Genomic DNA, 23,705 nt, shown 5'->3' with positions numbered 1-23,705 from the left:
AGTTTGCGAAGCTAAGGGCTTTAAAAAATTTATTTGTTAATAAACAATTGGTTTTGTTGTTGCCTATAGTTCATTAGATGATTGTTTACAAGAATTTTGTTCAGTAAAATAATTTTGGCGAAATTACTAGTCAAAATACTTCATCCGCCAATTAGCAGACAATCGATTTTTCGAGTTTGCGAAGCTAAGGGCTTTAAAAAATTTATTTGTTAATAAACAATTAGTTTTGTTGTTGCCTATTGTTTATCAGATGATTATTTACAAGACTTTTTATTTTTTAAATGATTTTGGTAAAATTACTAGTCAAAACAGTCGATCCGCCAATTAGCAGACAATCGAATTTTCGAGTTTGCAAAGCTAAGGGCTTTAAAAAATTTATTTGTTAATAAACAATTAGTTTTGTTGTTGCCTATTGTTCATAAGATGATTGTTTACAAGAATTTTGTTCAGTAAAATAATTTTGGCAAAATTACTAGTCAAAACAGTCCATCCGCCAATTAGCAGACAATCGAATTTTCGAGTTTTGCGAAGCTAAGGGCTTTAAAAAATTTATCTGTTAATAAAAAATAGCTTATGTTGTTGCCTATTGTTCATTAGATGATTGTTTACAAGAATTTTTATTTTTTAAATGATTTTGGCAAAATTACTAGTCAAAACAGTCCATCCGCCAATTAGCAGACAATCGAATTTTCGAGTTTGCAAAGCTAAGGGCTTTAAAAAATTTATTTGTTAATAAACAATTGGTTTTGTTGTTGCCTATTGTTCATCAGATGATTGTTTACAAGAATTTTGTTCAGTAAAATAATTTTGGCGAAATTACTAGTCAAAATACTTCATCCGCCAATTAGCAGACAATCGATTTTTCGAGTTTGCGAAGCTAAGGGCTTTAAAAAATTTATTTATTAATAAACAATTGGTTTTGTTGTTGCCTATTGTTCATTAGATGATTGTTTACAAGAATTTTGTTTAGTAAAATAATTTTGGCGAAATTACTAGTCAAAATTCTCCATCCGCCAATTAGCAGACAATCGAATTTTCGAGTTTGCGAAGCTAAGGGCTTTAAAAAATTTATTTATTAATAAACAATTAGTTTTGTTGTTGCCTATTGTTTATCAGATGATTATTTACAAGACTTTTTATTTTTTAAATGATTTTGGTAAAATTACTAGTCAAAACAGTCCATCCGCCAATTAGCAGACAATCGAATTTTCGAGTTTGCGAAGCTAAGGGCTTTAAAAAATTTATTTGTTAATAAAAAATAGCTTATGTTGTTGCCTATTGTTCATCAGATGATTATTTACAAGAATTTTTATTTTTTAAATGATTTTGGCAAAATTACTAGTCAAAACAGTCCATCCGCCAATTAGCAGACAATCGAATTTTCGAGTTTGCAAAGCTAAGGGCTTTAAAAAATTTATTTGTTAATAAACAATTAGTTTTGTTGTTGCCTATTGTTCATTAGATAATTATTTACAAGAATATTTAGTTTTTAAATGATTTTGGCAAAATTACTAGTCAAAACAGTCCATCCGCCAATTAGCAGACAATCGAATTTTCGAGTTTTGCGAAACTAAGGGCTTTAGAAAATTTATTTGTTAATAAACAATTGGTTTTGTTGTTGCCTATTGTTCATCAGATGATTGTTTACAAGAATTTTGTTTAGTAAAATAATTTTGGCAAAATTACTAGTCAAAACAGTCCATCCGCCAATTAGCAGACAATCGAATTTTCGAGTTTTGCGAAACTAAGGGCTTTAAAAAATTTATTTGTTAATAAACAATTGGTTTTGTTGTTGCCTATTGTTCATCAGATGATTGTTTACAAGAATTTTGTTCAGTAAAATAATTTTGGCGTAATTACTAGTCAAAATACTTCATCCGCCAATTAGCAGACAATCGAATTTTCGAGTTTTCAAAGCTAAGGGCTTTAAAAAATTTATTTGTTAATAAACAATTAGTTTTGTTGTTGCCTATTGTTCATTAGATGATTGTTTACAAGAATTTTGTTCAGTAAAATAATTTTGGCAAAATTACTAGTCAAAACAGTCCATCCGCCAATTAGCAGACAATCGAATTTTCGAGTTTTGCGAAGCTAAGGGCTTTAAAAAATTTATCTGTTAATAAAAAATAGCTTATGTTGTTGCCTATTGTTCATTAGATGATTGTTTACAAGAATTTTTATTTTTTAAATGATTTTGGCAAAATTACTAGTCAAAACAGTCCATCCGCCAATTAGCAGACAATCGAATTTTCGAGTTTGCAAAGCTAAGGGCTTTAAAAAATTTATTTATTAATAAACAATTGGTTTTGTTGTTGCCTATTGTTCATTAGATAATTGTTTACAAGAATTTTGTTTAGTAAAATAATTTTGGCGAAATTACTAGTCAAAATTCTCCATCCGCCAATTAGCAGACAATCGAATTTTCGAGTTTGCGAAGCTAAGGGCTTTAAAAAATTTATTTATTAATAAACAATTAGTTTTGTTGTTGCCTATTGTTTATCAGATGATTATTTACAAGACTTTTTATTTTTTAAATGATTTTGGTAAAATTACTAGTCAAAACAGTCGATCCGCCAATTAGCAGACAATCGAATTTTCCAGCTTTGCGAAGCTAAGGGCTTTAAATAATTTATTTGTTAATAAAAAATAGCTTATGTTGTTGCCTATTGTTCATTAGATGATTGTTTACAAGAATTTTTATTTTTTAAATGATTTTGGCAAAATTACTAGTCAAAATACTTCATCCGCCAATTAGCAGACAATCGAATTTCCGAGTTTGCGAAGCTAAAGGCTTTAAAAAATTTATTTGTTAATAAACAATTAGTTTTGTTGTTGCCTATTGTTCATCAGATGATTATTTACAAGAATTTTTATTTTTTAAATGATTTTGGCAAAATTACTAGTCAAAACAGTCCATCCGCCAAATAGCAGACAATCGATTTTTCGAGTTTTCGAAGCTGAGGGCTTTAAAAAATTTATTTGTTAATAAACAATTGGTTTTGTTGTTGCCTATAGTTCATTAGATGATTGTTTACAAGAATTTTGTTCAGTAAAATAATTTTGGCGAAATTACTAGTCAAAACAGTCCATCCGCCAATTAGCAGACAATCGAATTTTCGAGTTTTGCGAAGCTAAGGGCTTTAAAAAATTTATTTGTTAATAAAAAATAGCTTATGTTGTTGCCTATTGTTTATCAGATGATTATTTACAAGAATTTTTATTTTTTAAATGATTTTGGCAAAATAACTAGTCAAAACAGTCCATCCGCCAATTAGCAGACAATCGAATTTTGAAGTTTGCAAAGCTAAGGGCTTTAAAAAATTTATTTGTTAATAAACAATTAGTTTTGTTGTTGCCTATTGTTCATTAGATGATTATTTACAAGAATATTTAGTTTTTAAATGATTTTGGCAAAATTACTAGTCAAAACAGTCTATCCGCCAATTAGCAGACAATCGAATTTTCGAGTTTGCGAAGCTAAGGGCTTTAAAAAATTTATTTGTTAATAAACAATTGGTTTTGTTGTTGCCTATAGTTCATTAGATGATTGTTTACAAGAATTTTGTTCAGTAAAATAATTTTGGCGAAATTACTAGTCAAAATACTTCATCCGCCAATTAGCAGACAATCGATTTTTCGAGTTTGCGAAGCTAAGGGCTTTAAAAAATTTATTTATTAATAAACAATTGGTTTTCTTGTTGCCTGTTGTTTATTAGATGATTATTTACAAGAATTTTGTTTAGTAAAATAATTTTGGCGAAATTACTAGTCAAAATTCTCCATCCGCCAATTAGCAGACAATCGAATTTTCGAGTTTGCGAAGCTAAGGGCTTTAAAAAATTTATTTGTTAATAAAAAATAGCTTATGTTGTTGCCTATTGTTCATCAGATGATTATTTACAAGAATTTTTATTTTTTAAATGATTTTGACAAAATTACTAGTCAAAACAGTCCATCCGCCAATTAGCAGACAATCGATTTTTCGAGTTTGCGAAGCTAAGGGCTTTAAAAAATTTATTTGTTAATAAACAATTGGATATGTTGTTGCCTATTCTTCATTAGATGATTGCTTACAAGAATTTTGTTTAGTAAAATAATTTTGGCGAAATTACTAGTCAAAATACTTCATCCGCCAATTAGCAGACAATCGATTTTTCGAGTTTGCGAAGCTAAGGGCTTTAAAAAATTTATTTGTTAATAAACAATTGGTTATGTTGTTGCCTATTGTTCATTAGATGATTATTTACATTTTTAGTAGAAAAATTATATTATATTAATTCTGATAATTTCTAATAATTTTTTATAAGCTGGAAATCATTTAAGTTGTAGCTAGGATGTTGCTGAACAACACCCTCAAGATTAGAAAATTTTATTTCAACTTTTAAGTAGTAGCAGGTCTTTCCGCTTTTCAGCAGACAATTGAAATCTGAGAAAAGGACGCTTAAATTTATTTTCTCCAATTGTAATAATTTTTTATAATCTGGAAATCACCCAAGTTGTAGCTAGGATGTTGCTGAACAACACCTTAATGGTTAACAAATTTTATTCGAATTTTTAATTACAAAAAAAAAATTATTAAACTCATTTTCTCCATATAAGTGAAAAAGAAACATTTATTAATTATTACTAAAAAGTTGACTCACCACAACATTCCAGACCTCGTCCATTTTTTCCGAAACCGTCAACATTGGATGCATTTGTTCTACGAGTTTATCAATTTTACTTTGCTTGGGCGGCGCCTGTGTTGTGGTTATATTAATCGTTGATGGCGTTGTATTCTTATCGACAATTGCCTCGTGAACATCTTTCATCATAATGTAAACTGCACCAAGGTTCTCCGAGACAAGATTCATTTGAAATTGCAACTTCCGATCCATGTTGCCAGTTGTTTGCCGTAGATTTTCAATTTCGATTGTTACATGATTCATGACCTCGTTGCTCATTGCCTTCATTATTTCAATAACATTCATGCTAATTGGCTTCTTTTCACTGGCCTCCGCGTTAATGTCGTCAGTTGGCAGGAAATTATTGTCCAAATGATTTTTCAATATCACTAATTTATTGTCAATGTCGGAAACCTTTTGATCGAGTGAAACTAATTTTTCACCCAATGTGTCTGGCGAGCCCTCGTCATTGTGTATCAATCTTATTAGTGGAACTGTGTTGCAGAAAAAAGGATTTTTATTTTTTTTAATAATCTATATTCATAATTGATTAATAATAATTAATAACAATAAATAACAATTAAAATAAAAAAGTAATTATATTGAAAGCAAAAAAAAATTATTTGTGCCAGTTTCTTTATATATTTTTATAATTTTTACAAAGTTTTAAATGGACGCGCTTTGTTCTACTAATGAAAAACTTATTGCGGCGCAAGCGCAGTGGCGTCCGACGAGTGGCAAGCGCATGCGCGAAGCGAGGGAGTGGGGGTATCAGTGGAGTATAAATACAAGAGCTCTGGCGAGAGCAGTCATTCCTGCTCTTGCTCCCGTAGAAGGAACTTCTTACGAACAATCCTAACGTGAACCGGAAGTTGTTCGGCAACAACCGTTTTCTTTTATTTTAGATCCTTTTAAGGAAGACAACCACATTTTTTTATTTTTAATATTAAAAATTGCTAACTTCTTCCACTTTTAATATTTTTACTCAAAAGATAGTTCAATGAATAATAAATGTGGTTTCACTCCTTAAAACTCTAAGGGTTTTTAAGGTGTATTTCTGAGCTACTATAAATTTTTCTTAATAAAAAAAACTTCTAAAACTTGTGCAAATTTACCGACCCTCTAAAGGTTAAAATAGAGAATTTTTTGCATTTCTCTAAAATACTTTTTTTAATTATAAATTTATTTATTAAATTATTTTAATTTATTAAAGAAAGCTTACCCTCGGAGTCATCGGTGCCACTTCTGCTTTCGACATTCCTCGTGGAGGCTGCAACCACTTCCGGAATAGGAAGTGGTTGAGTGTGAAATAGTTTAAGATCCAGGGTCCTTAATTTCGTTATCACTGCATCGGTTTTATCGATATTGTCATTAACCCTAGAATCAAGAGCCTCCACCCTCCTCATCAAGTGTTCAACTGCCTTGTCCAAATTCTCGATCCTCTGGAGTTTCGACTCCAAAGTTGAAACAATGACCTCGAAGACATTAAAGAGATATTGCTCCCTGCAAAAAAACGAAAAAACTTTCTGTTAATAAAAATTAATAATAATTTCTAAATAGATAAATAATGTTACTAATTAAATAAATTATTAATAATAATTTCAGTAAAACTAACGATATTTCAGCACTTTAAAGAAAATTTGCAGTATAAATTTAGAGTGTTCGAAATTATTGTACTGTAAACATTTGAATAAATATTTTTGTCATTTTAAAAAATTAGAAAATTACACTACTTTAAAGTGATATTTATTTGAAACTCTATTATTTGAAAATAAAATATAAAAAGGAATTCACAATAGGGAAAAATGAGGAAAATTCATGAGAAATGAATGTTGCTATTTGAATTATTTATTAAATACCGAGTATTCTCATAAAAAATTGCGAACGTATAGTTATAAAAAAATATTTTTATTTCCTAATAAAATATATAGGTAATTGCAAATATTATTGAATTTTAAATCAGGTGTTGATGACATTGCATTTAGTTACAGTCGGTATAATACCTAAATGGTCTTTAGTGGCGTAAGGAGAATAGATTTTTTTCCAAGAAAGAGAAACAAATGGCAATTTAGTGGTTGCTCTTGGAAAATGATTTTTAACTGAATTTCGTAAGTGGCAAGTTATAAATATAAACATAAATATAATTATAAATATAAATATAATTAAAAATATAATTATAACTATGAATATAATTATAAATATAATTATAACTATGAATATAATTATAAATATAATTATAAATATAAATATAATTTTAAATATAATTATAACTTTATTATTAGAAATATAAATTTTAAAATTCAAAGGGGCCTCTAAAATTAAATTAGATAAAACTTTGAAAACCATTTATGGCAGCTGATAACGAATTTGGTACCAGATTTTCGAAATTCGAAATGGCGGATGTAAAAATAAAAATAATTCGGATTTGTTTAATTTTTCTTACTCGTGGGTTTTTTTTGGTCGCTGATTACGAATTCGGTGTCAGTTTTTTAAAATTCAAAATGGCGGATTCAATATGGCGAGCGGAAAATTAAAAATTAATCAGATTTGCTTAAAATTTGTTACTCAGGGGTTTTTCTGGTCGCTGATTACGATTTTGATGTCAGATTTTCGAAATTCAAAATGGCGGATCCAATATGGCGGAGGTAGAAATTAAAAATCACTCTGATTTGTTTAATGTTTCATACTCAGAGGTTTTTCTGGTCGCTGATTACGAATTTAATATTAGATTTTTAAAATGAAAAATGAAATTGTAATGAAAGTACCAGGAAAGAAAATTCCAAAAAGAATTTTAAATTGTTATTATAAAAGGAAAAAATTATTTCTCTACCATAACAAATTTTTCCCCTCAAGTACACTTTTAAAAAAATTTTGATTGAAAATAAAGAACGTAGAAATAGCAAACTAAATACACTTTTAAAAAAATTGATTAAAAATTGAAAAAAATAGAAACAGCAAAATAGTAAAATCCATTTTAGGACGAATTATGTTAATTTATGTTAAGTCTTTTTTTAATCAATCTTATTATAAAAATTTCATTGAGAGGGTGTGACTTATATTTGTGTATTATATGTACGTGTATACTTGTATTTTAACTGATTGAAAGTGAAATTTGGAGATTACCTAACGGACGACATGGATCGCGTTTGGAGAGCGTCGAACCAGTTATACTTCGTAACATTTCGTCGGTGTTGTCCCAAGCAAAAAAGGAAACAGAAGAGTTTAAAAAGAGATTCCGAAATAAGAAGGATAAGAAGGTTGGGGGAAAAAAAATGAGAGCATTGAAGAATCAGCTGATTCATCTTATAAAGTTACTTTCATGAATGGCAAAAATATCGAAGAGCTTTTTTTCCCGGAATTCAAACTCAAAAAGATAATTTTTAATATTAAAAAAAAATACAAAACGTTACCAAACAATTTTTTTAAAAATATTTATAAACTCTAAGAAGAGATTAAATTAGGAGAAAAGTTTTCCAATTAATTACAAAAACGATTTTTAACTCTATAAGGTACTTACAATATTTTTTATTTTGTAATTATAATTTTCAATTCGAAACAAAATTGAAAAATTAGTTTGTTCCAAAAAATAGTATATTTTTATTCAGAAGAATTGTAAATAATTTTCTATTTAAAACAAAATTCAAAAATTAGTGTTTGTAAAAGAAAATAGTAAAAATAGTAAACAAAAATTTAATTTTAATTTTGAAGAACGGTAAATAATTTTCTAAAGAAAATAGCGAAAGTTAAAAACGAGTTCAAAAGAAAGGGATGATAATAATTCAGAAAAATCAAAATGCTTCTTTAAATTTACGTAATTCAAAATGTCATAAGCTGATATTTATTTGACTATTTGATTATTAGCACCTATTTTCGATGATAGGATCGTGCATACTTATGATTATCATGTCATAATTATAATTAAATATGCAACTGTTCGCTTTCTTCTCATATGCCAGACACATACTATTATGTGCAATTATTTATAACTATATGTGTAATAAATTTTTAAAGAAAACTAAAATTAATAGAATACAATTTTTTCTTTTAATTCATAATTTTATCTAAAGTTTATAATTTCTTTTATCTTTTATATATGTATATATTCGTGAGTAATTTAATCTGCGAACGATAATTTTAAGACGATTTATTATTATATATAATATATGATGAAAAAGGATTTCCTTATTCGAAATTTTCTTCTTCCATTACGAAAGTAATTGCTTTGAGTAATTATATTTTGGATCAAATTTATGCTTATCTCATTATAATGATGATGTTTTAATAATTTTAATAGTTATTGCAATAATTTAAGTAATTTAAATAATTTAAATAATTTTAAAAACTCAAATAATTTAAAATTTTTTAAATAATTTAAATAACATAAAGAATTTAAAAAATTTAAATAATTCTATAATTTAAATAATAATAATAATAATATATAATAATCTTTATAATTTAGATAATAATTTACTTAAACTATATTTAACCCTTATTTAACCTAATTATTGTTTGACCTAAAACTTATTTAACCTACTGAAGTAATTAATTAATATAATTAATTATTAATTAATTATAAAGCCTACTTAACCTGATTAATATTTAACCTGATCTTTATTTCACTCAATTAATACTTAACATAAAACTTATTTAACATGATTAACGTTTAACCAAAAGATTACCATAACCTGATTATTATTTGACCTAATCTTTATTTAAGTAAATATTTAACCTAATTAATGTTTGACCTAGTTTTAATTTAACCTGGTTATTGTATTGAAATTACAAAATATTTAACCTAATTAACCTAAAGCCTACTTAAACTGATTAATATTTTACCTAATCTTTATTTAACTTAATTAACATTTGACCTAAAACCTGTTTAACCTCATTAATATTTGACCTAATATTTAAATATATGTACCTAATATTTAATATTTAAACCTGAAGCTTATTTAATCTAATTATTATTTGGCCTACAGTTTATTTAACCTGCCTAATATTAAGCCTAAAGAATATTTAACCTAATTAATGTTTAACCTAAAGTCTACTTAATCTGATTATTATTTGACCTAATATTTATTTAACTTAATTAATATTTAACCTGAAGCTTATTTAACCTAATTATTATTTGGCCCGCCTATTTAACCTGTTTAAGGTTTAGCCTATAAAATATTTAACCTGCTTAATAATATTTGAAACCTAACTTAACCTGATGTATATTTGACCTAATTTTTATTTAACTTAATTAATATTTAACCTAAAACTTATTTAACCTACTTAATGTTTGACCTACAGCTTATTTAACCTGCTTCATATTCAGACTAAAGAATATTTAACCTAATTAATATTTGACGACGCGTTCATTTAACCAGCTTAATAATATTTGAACTAAAGAATATTTAACCTAATTAATTTTGGACCTAAACTTTATTTAACCTAATTTTTGTTTTACCAGAAGTTTATTTAACCTAGTTTTTGTTTTACCCAAAGCCTATTTAATCTGATATTTGACCTTTTATTTAATTTAAGTTTGACCTAAAGTAGGCTCTAGGTCAAACCTAGAGGCCTAACCTAATTTAACCTAATATTAGGTTAAATATTCTTCAGGCTAAATATTAAGTAGATTAAATAAGCTTTAGGTCAAATAATAATTAGGTTAAATAAGTTTCAGGTTAAAAATTAATTAAGTAAAATTAATGTTAGGCCAAATATTAATTAGGTTAAGTTGTCTTTAGGTCAAACGTTAATTAGGTTAAATGTTCTTTAGGCTAAACATTAAGCAGGTTAAATAAGCTTCAGGTAAAATAATAATTTGTTTAAATAAGTTTCAAGTTTAAAATTAATTAAGTTAAATAATGATTTGGTCAAATATTAGTCAGGTTAAGTAGGCTTTAGGTCAAACAATAATTATGCTAAACAAGGGTTAAATAATCTTATTAGGACTATATTAATTAGGTTAAATAAATGTAAAATTTTAAAATGAACAAAATATAAAAAATAGGCTAAATAAAAAGTAGATCAATAAAAAATTAGGTTAAATATTTGACCTACTTTAAAATTTGACCTAGTTTTCATTTAACCCTATTTTATTCGTTTTCTACTATTAAATTATGCCAAATGTTTTTAAGAATCAATCAAATTATACAAAAAAGGTCAAATTTAGGTCAAATGAGAATTTTTTTAAAATTTAACTTGAAATTAGGTCAAATGAGAATTTTTTATAATTTAGCTTAAATTTAGGTCAAATGAGAATTTTTTTAAAAATTTAACTTGATATTAGGTCAAATGAGAATTTTTTAAAAATTTAAGTTGAAATTAGGTCAAATGATGATGAAAGGAGATAAAAGTTGACAAAAAAAATAATTGTATAAATAATTGTATTATAAATTGCAAAAAAAAAACAGTTTCATTTTAATCAGCTCATGACTCTAATGTGGCATTCCCTTTCTAATCCTCTTGACCCCCTCGATATTCGATATATCTGATATAGGGATATAATACAAGTTTAAAATCTGATTCTTCACTGTGTGCTGATTTTCAAATGAGGGGACTTTTAATACCTTCCTTAAATTGATGTTTCGACATGAAGTTATGACATGTATTACAAGTTTCATGTCGAAACAGAACTTCTGTATATTATATATTTACGATATTATATATCTTTCTCTACACACATGTATTCATCACAGTGGAGTAAAAATTTAATTATCGATTTACAAAGGAAAATTAAAATATCATTTTGTTACATAAAAATTAATTTTTTTCGAGTTTTTTTTAGAACTATTTCTTGTAATCGTTTTTCTAATTAAAAAAAAAATAAATTATACAACTGCTGTCGAAAGAAAAAATAAAATTTAAGCCTTAAGGTTGAAAGTTGCTTACTCGGTAAGCGACTTTTAACCTTAAGGCAAATGCAACTACTATTTTGGACAGGAAACAATAAAATAAATAAGTTTCAGAAAAATAATTTTATACCTCTTCTTTATTGTTAAAAAAAATTTTACTTAAAAATTAAAATTTAATTTTGGTTCAATAAAAAAAAAAATGAAATAGAAGAAGAAAGGTAAAAATTTCGTAGACACTGGGTGCTATTCAAAGAATATTGAAATTTGAATATTCAAAAATATTCAAAAGAAATGAGTGAAAAAAAGGAATTTATATATAGAAATGTATATATAGGAAATGAGGTCAGTAAACTGTGAATTTCCGTAAACATGACGAAGATCCCTGACCCTGAATATAAAAGGTTGATGTGTAATTCACAATAGCATTGGGGTACAGTTAAGGATTGGCTGACATTAAACTAGAAAATGTCAAGATGAATGAATACTCTCCGGCTTGCCATTGAGGAGGACGCGCCCATGAATGAATTGCTTCCCGTTATAATAAATCGAGCTCACAATTTTTGCCCTGTACTGCGAATATGGATAACATTTCTTGCTGCACTTATAATTTATAATTTTAGAATGATGCATTTGTTGTGATGATAGTGATGTAAAAATGCATCTTTCTATTCAATTTTTTTTTTAGAAATATTTTCCATTTAATCTTTCACCTCAGGCTTATTTAAACTGATTATTGTTTGCCCTGACGCATATTTAACCTAAATACAAAATTTAACCTAAGTTGAACCTAAATTTAACCTACATACGAAATTTAATCTAAGTTTAATCTAAATTTAACCTAAATTCAACATTTAACCTACGTTTAACCTAAATTTAACCTAAATTTTCACCTAACCCCTATTTAACCTAATTTAGACCCAAAAGATTATTTAACCTTATTAATGTTCAACCTAAGTCTTATTTAACCTACTTAATAATATTTGACCTACAGTAAAGTTAACCTACTTAATAATATTTGACCTAAAATAAATTTAAGCTAATTAATGTTTGACCTAATCTGTATTTAACCTAATTAATATTTGACCTAACCTCTATTTAACCTAATTATTCTTTAAATAATAATATTTGACCTAAAGTAAATTTAACCTACTTAATAATATTTGACCTAAAATACATTTAACCTAATTAATGTTTTAGCTAATCTTTAAATAACCTACTTAATGTTTGAACTAATTATTTATTTAACCTAATTATTTTTTTACCAGAAGCTTATTCAACCTAAGTAATGTTTGACCTAAAGCCTACTTAACCTCAATAATATTTGTCCTACAGTAAATTTAACCTACTTAATGATATTTGATCTAAAATATATTTAACCTCATTAATGTTTGACTTAACTTTTATTTAACTTAATTTTTATTTAATCTGCTTAATTTTTGACCTAATCATTTGACCTAATTCATTTAACTTAATTATTGTTTTACTGGGAGCTTATTTAACATAAGGATTTTTTTACCTAAAGCCTATTTAACCTCATTAATATTTGACCTCATCCTTATTTAACTGAATTCAAATTTAATTAATATATTTGACTTGTCCCTTATTTATTTAATATTTAATTTATTAAACCTAATTTTTTATCGAGTTACTTTATATTTAACCTCTTTTTTCATTTGACCTATTTTTAATTTAACCGAATTATATTTGATTAAATATAAAAATTATATTAATAAGAATTATAATAGCATTAGTTTTACTCAGATTGCAATTATTTAATATGGGAAAAGGACAAATTCAGGTCAAATGAATGTTCCTTTTTTAAAACACAATTATTATTTGACCTAAAGTTTAGGTTAAGGGTTAGGTCAAACATTTTGTATGTTAAAGATACTTTAGGTCAAACATTTGGTAGGTTAAAATTTGATCTAAAGTGCATTTAACCTACAGAATGTTTGACCTAACCTTTATTTCATTTAATTTTATCTGATACTGATTTAACCTATTTATTGTTTAACCTGAACCTGATTTAACCCATTTAACGTTTAACCTAATTCTAAGTTCAAAGAAATTTTATTTAACTGAACGCTTTAAAGCCTAAATTATAATTAAATTATATTTAGCCTAAATTTTTTTAAGGTTCAATTACATTTAACCTATATTTTTTTAGGTTAAATTACATTTAACCTAATTCATATTTGACCTAATTTTTTCTTAACTTTTTTTTATATATTTGAAACTAAACTTCACTTAACCTAATTTGAAAAAAATTTAGTTTAGTTATAAGAAAAAAATTTTGCTCTTGAAATTGAAAAAAGTTAGCAAAGAAAGTGAGCAAAAAAATAGAAATTTTTTAGAAATTGCAAAAAAGAAATTGATATTTAATGGCTTAATTACTTTTATGTAAAGCCAACTTACATCGATATTTAAAAGACTGATTACTGAATTGAAAATAGGTGGTAATATAATATTCGTGACTCGCATTTTTTTTCTTGCTCAGTTAAAGATTTTGCAATAAAATATCCGCGCCTGTGTAGTTAAAACACTATAATAGTGACATTACAAAGACCATTTAATGCTATATATACTTCAATGTGTTGAACTTTGTGATTAAATTAAATCAAGGAGAGCGGATAATGTTTCGTATCGAAAACTTTTTATTACTATATATTGTGCGAGAAAAAAAAAATTAAAAAAAATTTTTTTTTTTTCTTTAGTAGCATTTCACATTTTCGACAGGTGATCTTTTTTTTATAACCTTGAATTGTATAGAATATAACCTATACATTATATATGTATATATTTTTATTCATATATTTGTACGCAATACACTTTTTAGCAATTTCATAATTATCACCTGTCTTAATCTTTATAAATTCTTTTTTACGGCTCCAATTAAATGATTATATCTATAATTAAGTCAATAATCTCATCAAATCGAATTGAGAGAGAGAGAGAAAATAATTTTAATTACGAAAAATTATATTGTACAATAACATGTAATTATTTTTTTTTCAATACTTTACATCAAGTTGCTTTTTATTTGTAACATTAGAATTTACCCAAAACAGCATAAAATTATGAGTATACAATATTTTGGCAAATATTTTTATTAATATTTTCTAAAATTTGTTGACCTACAAACCAAAGTTAATAATTGTTAATAATTATTCAATTTAATAAAAATGGTCGTCGTATAAAGTACATAAGCCATAATTTTGATATTATGTATATCAAAATTGTAGGATAAAATTTTGTTTAATTTTTTACTTTTTTAAAACATAAAAAGGGAAAACAATTTCTTCACTCGACGACTATTATTTCGAGAAAGAAATAAAAGGAGAATATGTGCGATATTTGTGCAAAACACTCTTTAATTGTTTCCAAGAAGAAATCTTGTTTTGTACGCATTTCACCTCTTCTCCTCGCTTTTTCTTTAAATTCCCCCTCAAACTAACGATAAATATCCTTGACATTGCAAACAGTAAGCATTGTAACGAACCACATGCCAGTGTTTGCAGAAAACTGCAATTGACTCAAAGAGAGACTATAAACAACGTCTTCCAACTGCCACACCTTCTTTTCGCAAAATTCTTCTCCATTTCATGTATTATTTCATTTTTCATATTTAAAAATAAAATAAAATCGAAAAAATTTAAAAAGAATTTAATTTTTATTCAAAAAAATAAAAAAATTTTATTTTTATTCATTTTATTGCAATAAAATAAAAATTATGTCCTCTAGGGAGTAAAATGGGTTTTTTCTACACTAGGGAGCAAAGTAGTCCCTTTTCGAACTAGTTTGCAAAATATTTCCAACTTCAGGTTTTTTTTCCCCGTCCCAAAGACTTTAGAATTATTTAGAAATTAGAATATTTATACTGTCAGTAAGTTTTAGAATACATTTCCTATAGTGCAAATTCCTATTTTAAAAAAGGTCTATTTTCCTACCTAGTGTTAAAAATAGTCATTTTACTCCCTAGTTGCAATTTTTTTTTCCATTCTAGTCAAATTTTCATTATTTTAGAAAATAATTGAATATTTGTTTCGAACTTTGTCAAAATTGTTTTTAAATAATTGTATTCTTTTGGGAAATTTTGTATTATTAATTTTTTATTATTAATTTCCAATGAAATTAATTTTTAAATCAATTTTTATCAAAATCTTCTACCTACTAGAATTCAATTATTTAAATAAAAAAATTAATAATTTATTCAATAATTGAATGTTTATTAAAATTTAAATTTTACGACGAATTTTATTAACAACTTTTGTAAGTATTTAATTTCTTTTAAGGAATTGAATTCAAATTTTAATGAAATTGTGATCATATTAAAGAATTTTATAACCGCAGTTTTGAAAATAATTGAAAACTTTTTGAAGAATTTTATTAAAATTTTTAAAAATACATAATTAAATAGCTGAGAAGAATTTAAATAATAATTTATGCAAATAATTGAATTCATAAGAAGAATTTTACTAAATTTTGTTTAAATAATTGAAATTTTGACAAGGATTTTATTAAAATTTTTAAGAATAATAATTACATTTTTTGATGAATTTGATTAAAATTGTACATAAAAAAAAATTTAATTCTGCATCGAGTTTCATTATTTATAGAAAATAATTGAATTATTGCGAAGAATTTTATTAAAAAGTTTCAAACAATTGATTTTTTTGGAAAAATTTATGCAAATTATATTTTTAATAATTGAATTCTAGTCAAATTTTCATTATTTTAGAAAATAATTGAATATTTGTTTAGAACTTTGTCAAAATTGTTTTTAAATAATTGTATTCTTTTGGGAAATTTTATTAAAATAATAGATGTATACAAATTATTAAATTGAGAAAAATTTTTTAAAATAATTGAATTTTATTACTTTTGAAAATAAATGAATTCTTGTGATGAATATTATTATTTATGAAAATAATTGACTTCCTCCGAATGATTTTATTATTTATGAAAATAATTAAATTACTGCGAAGAATTTAATGCCAAATTTTAAAACATTTGATTTTTTCGAAAAAATTTTAGCAAATTTTAATTTAAATAATAGAATTCCTATTAAATTTTTTTTTTAAATAATTAAATTTTAATGTAGAATATTATCAAAATTTTTTGTTTAATAATTGAATTCTTTTGAAAAAATTTATTAAATTAGCAGAATTTTGAAAATTATTGTATCAAGAAATATTTTTGAAAATAATTGAAATTTTGCCATGTTTTTCATTAAAATTTTTGAAAATTATTGAATTTTGCAAAGAATTTTATTAAAATTCCTAAAAATAATTGAATTTTGTCGAAGAATTTTATGATTTTTGAAAATAATTGAATTCTTAGGAAGAGTTTTATTATTTTTAAAGATAATATTGAAATTTTGACGAGAATTTAAAAAAAACTTTTTGAAAATAATTGAATTTCTGTAAAGAATTTTGATATTCATAAAGATAATAAATTGAAATCTTGAAGAGTTTTTTTTTTTAATTTTTGAAAATAATTGAATTTTTTCGAAGAATTTTATTATTTTTGAAAATAATTGAATTCTTGTGATGAATTATTTCAAATTTCTAGAAATTCGAAATAATTCTAAAGTACTTGAAATGGAAAAAAAATTGTCGAAAAAGATTTTTTTTTATAGAAAAAGAAAATTTCACATTTTGTTAATTTTATATAATTGCAAAAAGAAAAAAATGTATTATAGGAGCGATTATCTTTATTTTTAATGCATAATCACAATAACTCCAAAGGTGTTCAATTTGTATGGTGTAATTAAATGAAATAAGCACGAGAGTGAATGACAAAGTGTTGCGGGAAAAGAAAGTGAATAACTTCATCAAAATAAGAAAGAATCAAACAAATCTTGAGCGTGCGCTCACGCGGGAGACACAACTATAGCGGTTTGAGTGTTGGATGTACACTTGTAAAGAAAGGGGGGTGGGGGAGGGGGTCAATTATGCGAAAGTGCAATCGCACAAAGTACAGTAATTACTCGTGCGTAATTAAACACATACACATGTGCACATATGGATGAGTTATATGTGAACATGTGTTGCACATATATGCAAATATATGTTTCACGTATACAAATATGATTCACATATACAAATATGTTTCACATTTACAAATATGTTTCACATTTACAAATATGTTTCACATATACAAATATGTTTCACATTTACAAATATGTTTCACATATACAAATATGTTTCACATATACACATATATGTTTCACATATACATATATATGTTTCACATATACAGACACATGTGATTATACATATATGTCAACTGTACAGTTACATGTGAATATATGCTTCACATGTACAGACACATGTGAATATACATATATTTCACATGTACAGTTTAGATGTGAATATATGTTTCACATGTACAGTTATATGTGAATATGTGCTTCACATATACAGACGCATGTGAATATACACATATTTCACATGTACAGTTGATATGTGAATATATGTTTCACATGTACAGTATATATGTGAATATATGCTTAACATATACAGACACATGTGAATATGTAAGTTCCCTTTTAACTTCTTATCAAAACAATCACTGAATGAAGTAACGACCGGCAACCCATATAGAATACACATAAAATTAACCGCAATGAGAGTTATTTGATAATCAAATCTTAACATTTCGAAATACTTTCTTAGTTTCGATCTAAAACATAAGCGAGAGAGCTGGGTCATTTATTTGTATATAATATATATAATACACAGTATCTAATAGATACCTTGGGAAAATCTGTATTACTGATTAGAGAACGCTATTATATATTGATTCAAATAATGCAAAAGGGAAGGAGAAAAAAAATATTAATTTTGCATTACATAAGTATTATTATTTTCGATAGAGAGAAAAATGGCAATATATATTGGAAATGTGTTTATTACGGGGCGCATATATGAATAACGGATAGAAATTATTAAAATATGATTATTAGACAGAATTTTCTTATAGCTGAATATAATATATTTCAATTAAAAATTTTTTATTTTGAATTGAGGTGAATTTTGAACTTCCGTTGCTTTTTTTTATTTTATAGTAATTTTTTGTCTTGCTATTCCCACATAGGGCCTATTCGACCTAAATTCAATTATTTACAATATCTATAGTATTTTCATAAGATTTCTCAAAAGAATTCAATTATTTAAAAAAAATAACTTAAAAGAAAATTGATAAAATTCATCCAAAATTCAATTATTTTCACAAATACAGTTTTCCAGAAGAATTCAATTTTTTAAAATAAAATTTTCATAATATTTATTATATTTCGAAAAAATTAATTATTTAAAAATATGTTAATGAAATTCTTATAAAGAATTCAATTATTTTTTTTTAAAAACAAAGTTTTTTACAGAAATTAAAAATCTTTTTAAACATTTTAATAAAATTTTTCGCAATAATTCAATTATTTTCATAAATAATAAAATTCTTCTCGGGAATTCAATTATTTTCAAAACTAACAAAATTTTTCCTTGAAAATTCAATTATTTTAAAAAATTTTTATAAAATCGTTCGCAAGAATTCAATTATTATAAAAAAATCGATAAAATTCATCCAAAATTCAATTATTTTCATAAATAATAAAACTTATCGAAGGATTTCAATCATTTTTAATACAATTTTAAATTAATAATTCAAAAAATTCAATTATTTTCAAAATTAAAGTTCTTTACAGAAGAATTCAATTATTTAAAAAAAAATTATTATAATATTTATTATATTTCAAAAAAATTAATTATTTAAAACAATGTTTATAGAATTTATATAAAGAATACAATTATTTTCACAAAATTCTTCTGCAAAATTCAATTATTTTAAGGCATTTTAATAAAATTCTTTTGCAAAATTCAATTTGTTTCATAAATAACAAAATTAATTGAGAGAATTCAATTATATTTAAACATTTTAATAAAATTTTTCTTTATAATTCAATTAGCTTCATAAATTATAAAATTCTTCTCAGAAATTCAATTATTTTTGAAAATTGTAATAAAATTCTTTGCAACTATTCAATTATTTTCATAAATAATAAAATTCATCGCAGGGTTTCAATTATTTTTAATACAATTTTACAGAAATTGCTCAAAAAATGTAAATATTCTTAAAAATTTAATTTCAATTCCTCGAAAAAATCAATTATTTAAAAAAATGTTTTTTAAAATTCTTTCGAAAGAATTCAATTATTTACAAAAATATTAGAATTTATCAGAGTAATTCAATTATTTTCAAATATTTTAATAAAATTGTTGGAAAAAAATCAATTATATTCAATACAATTTTAATTAAAATTAATTGAAATAATTCATTTATTCTTTTAGATTTTAATAAAATTCTTTCCAAGAATTCAATTATTCAAGATAAATAACAAAATTCTTCCCGAAAATTCAGTTATTTTAAGGCTTTTTAGTAAAATTCTTGTCAGAATTCAATTATTTTTAAAAATTCTAATAAAATCGTTCGCAAGAATTCAATTATTTTCATAAATAATAAAATGCTTTCTAGAAATTCAATTATTTAAAAAAAAAATTTAATAAAACGCCACACATACATTCAATTATTCTTCAAAATTTTAATAGAATTCTTTGTAAAATTTAATTATTTTAAAAAACTTTTCGCAATTCAATGATTTTCAATATTTACTATTTTCATAAAATTTCCAAACAGAATTCAATTATTGAAAAAATTTTGTGTAAAAATCTTCGTAAAAATTCAATTCTTTTTATGAATTATAAAAACGAATTGAATTTCTCAGGAATTCAATTATTTAAATTAGAATTTGCATAAAATTAGTCGAAAGAAATCAATTATTTAAAAATTTTTATAAAATTCTTCGCAAGAATTAAATTATTTTGATAAATATTTAAATTCTTTGATGAATAATAAAATTCGTTGAAGGAATTGAATTTATTACCAGGTGAAGAATAAAGTAAATATTTTTGATGAAAACTAGGAAAAAATCGGAAAAATAAAATATAAAATGGAATTTTTGTCAGTTTTGTAAAGTGTCTAAAACGAATTTTTTTGGTCGTCAAGTTTAATTTTTTGATAGCTACATTTTTACCACTTTTTTTTTAGTTTGAAAGCTACTTTTTTCTATTTTAAAAAAATTAATTATCGAGTGTGAAGTCTGCATATATACAAAAAGAGGGAATATTTTTATTATTAAAAAAAAATTAATTCATAAAAGTTAAAAAATATAATTTTGCTTATGCCATAGTAATCTCTGTGTGAATAAAAGAAAATTTTGCAATTACAGTAAAGTATTTGAATTCTTATAAGCTACAAACGATGCTAATGAATAAAATTAATGGTCGTTCGTAAATTGCGCTTTGCAGATTTAAACACACACACACATATAAAAGTCGGTGATTAAAATATTTCAGTGTTAGAATAAAAATATATATTTAATGTTGTATGTAGTGCTGAAATTTAGAAAAAAAAATTACGTAAATTTTAAACATTTCCTATATACACCGCACTTTTAAGAGATAATTAACGTTTTTAAAAGATATTCATAAGAGATTTTTCCGAGGAAGTTTTCATAACCGGTAGTTGCTAAGTTACTTTAATAAAAGACAATAATATTCTATATATGAATTTCGCTTTTTCCGTTGAGCGCCATTTCCCATGACTTTTGCATCCTTTAACATTTTTCAAATGAACAGCGGCGCATTTCCGTTAATTTAAATTAATTATATTTAAATATAAACATTTAAATTAAAATAACTTAACATTTTAATATAAAGTGGTGAAAATTATTCAGTTTATTATTTTTTTATTATCATAGTACAATATCAATTATTAATTATTAACTCAATTAATTGTCTGATTCTCTTCAATTTGAATGTAAATTCTAAATTATTAATTCAATTCGAAAAATACTGAATTATTTTTTCAATTAAAAAAATACTAAATTACGTTCTCTATCTGAAAAATAAATTCTAAATTATTATTTCTATTCGAAAAATAAATTCTAAATTATTAATTTCAATTTGAAAGAGTAAATTCTAAATTATCAGTTATTATTAAAAAATAAAAACTGTAAATTACACAGTTTTCCTTAATTCACAATTTATTTGGTTTATATAGGAAACAATTAAAAGTGATCGAAGATATAGTAAACAAAGTGTAGAAACTAGCGTGTGTTTATAATAAAATAGTAAAAAAAGACGTGCACCGTAAAGCAATGATTCTTACAATTACTTGTTAGTATCCGATAATTGATCATTATCGCTAACGTGTCAGGCATTATCGCTGGGAAGCAATTCTATTAGCAAAAATAAAACAGAAAGAGAGGAAAAAAAATTTATACGAAAAAAAAACAGAGAACAAATTAATTAAATGTGTAAAAATCTACACATTCAGGGAAAACGAGATTATTGTAAAACTTAAATGCACAGAGAAGAATAATTCTTTGTAAGAATTCAATTAATATCATAATAAATATTAAAATTCTTTTCAGAAATTCAATTATTTTCAAAAATTAAAGAAAAAAAATTCTTCTCAACATTTCAATTATTTTTTATAAATAAAACAAAATTCTTCGCCGAAATTCAATTATATTCAGGAATTTTTATAAAATTCATTGTAAAATTCAATTTTTTTCATAAATAACAATAGTCATCATAAGAATTCAAATATTTTCGAAATTAATAAAAATCCTTCGCAGAAATTCAATTATTTTCAAAAAATCTAAAAAAAATGTCAAGATTTCAATTACCTTTATAAATGAATATCAAAATTCTTTGCAGTAATTTAATTATTTTCTTAAATAATAAAAAAAACTATCACGATTTCAATTATGTTTATAAATGAATATAAAAATTCTTCGACAAAATTAAATTATTTTCATAAATAACAATATTCATCACAAGAATTCAATTATTTTAAAAAATAATAAAATTCTTCGTAAAAATTCAATTATTTTCAAAAATTCAAAAAAAAAAACTCTTCAAGATTTCAATTTATTATCTTTATGAATATCAAAATTCTTTACAGAAATTCAATTATTTTCAAAAAGTTTTTTTTTAAATTCTCGTCAAAATTTCAATATTATCTTTAAAAATAATAAAACTCTTCCTAAGAATTCAATTATTTTCAAAAATTAAAAAAATTCTCCTCAACATTTCAATTATTTTTATAAATATCAAAATTCTTGTACAAAATTCAATTATTTTCAAGAATTTTAATAAAATTCATTGCAAAATTCAATTATTTTCATTAATAACAATATTTATCACAAGAATTCAATTATTTTCAAAATTTATAAAATTCTTCGTCAAAATTCAATTATTTTCGAAAATTAAAAAAAAATCTCTTCAAAATTTCAATTACCTTTATAAATATCAAAATTCTTTGCAGAAATTCAATTATTTTTAAAAATTAAAAAAAGAAATTCTCGTCAAGCTTTCAATTATTTTCAAAAATCATAAAATTCTTCGACAAAATTCAATTATTTTTAGGAATTTTAATAAAATTCTTTGCAAAATTCAATTATTTTCAAAATTTTTAATGAAAAACATGGCAAAATTTCAATTATTTTCAAAAATATTTCTTGATACAATAATTTTCAAAATTCTGCTAATTTAATAAATTTTTCCAAAAGAATTCAATTATTAAACAAAAATTTTGATAATATTCTACATTAAAATTTAATTATTTAAAAAAAAATTTAATAAGAATTCTATTATTTAAATTAAAATTTGTATAAATTTTTTCGAAAAAATCAAATGTTTTAAAATTTGGCATTGAATTCCTCGCAGTAATTTAATTATTTTCATAAATAATAAAATCATTTGGAGGAAGTCAATTATTTTCATAAATAATAATATTCATCACAAGAATTCAATTATTTTCAAAAGTAATAAAATTCAATTATTTTCAAAAAATTTTCTCAATTTAATAATTTGTATATATATCTATTATTTAATTTCCCAAAAGAATACAATTATTTAAAAACAATTTTGACAAAGTTCTAAACAAATATTCAATTATTTTCTAAAGTAATGAAAATTTGACTAGAATTCAATTATTAAAAATATAATTTGCATAAATTTTTCCGCAAAAATCAATTGTTTGAAACTTTTTAATAAAATTCTTCGCAATAATTCAATTATTTTCTATAAATAATGAAACTCGATGCAGAATTAAATTTTTTTTTTTATGT

At 23.9% G+C, this 23,705-nt stretch overlaps 1 protein-coding gene across 5 annotated transcripts in view; it reads right to left on the bottom strand.

Annotated features, from left to right (window-relative positions):
* Positions 1-23,705, bottom strand: part of LOC122506588 (angiopoietin-4) — a 190,291-nt gene that overhangs the window by 44,360 nt on the left and 122,226 nt on the right. For all 5 annotated transcript variants that reach the window (XM_043618866.1, XM_043618861.1, XM_043618864.1 and 2 more), the window contains 2 exons: positions 5,887-6,167; positions 4,644-5,158 (listed from right to left, as the gene is read on the bottom strand). In XM_043618866.1, the coding sequence (XP_043474801.1) occupies positions 4,644-5,158; positions 5,887-6,070 (699 nt within the window). In that variant the 5' untranslated portion in view covers positions 6,071-6,167. The remainder of the gene's footprint in view (positions 1-4,643; positions 5,159-5,886; positions 6,168-23,705) is intronic.

The sequence above is a fragment of the Leptopilina heterotoma genome, unplaced genomic scaffold (genome assembly GCF_015476425.1).
Source record: "Leptopilina heterotoma isolate Lh14 unplaced genomic scaffold, ASM1547642v1 Lhet_42, whole genome shotgun sequence".
Classification (NCBI taxonomy): domain Eukaryota; kingdom Metazoa; phylum Arthropoda; class Insecta; order Hymenoptera; family Figitidae; genus Leptopilina; species Leptopilina heterotoma.
The sequence above is the reverse complement of the archived record's forward strand: the minus strand, read 5'-3'. Positions and strand labels throughout refer to the sequence as shown.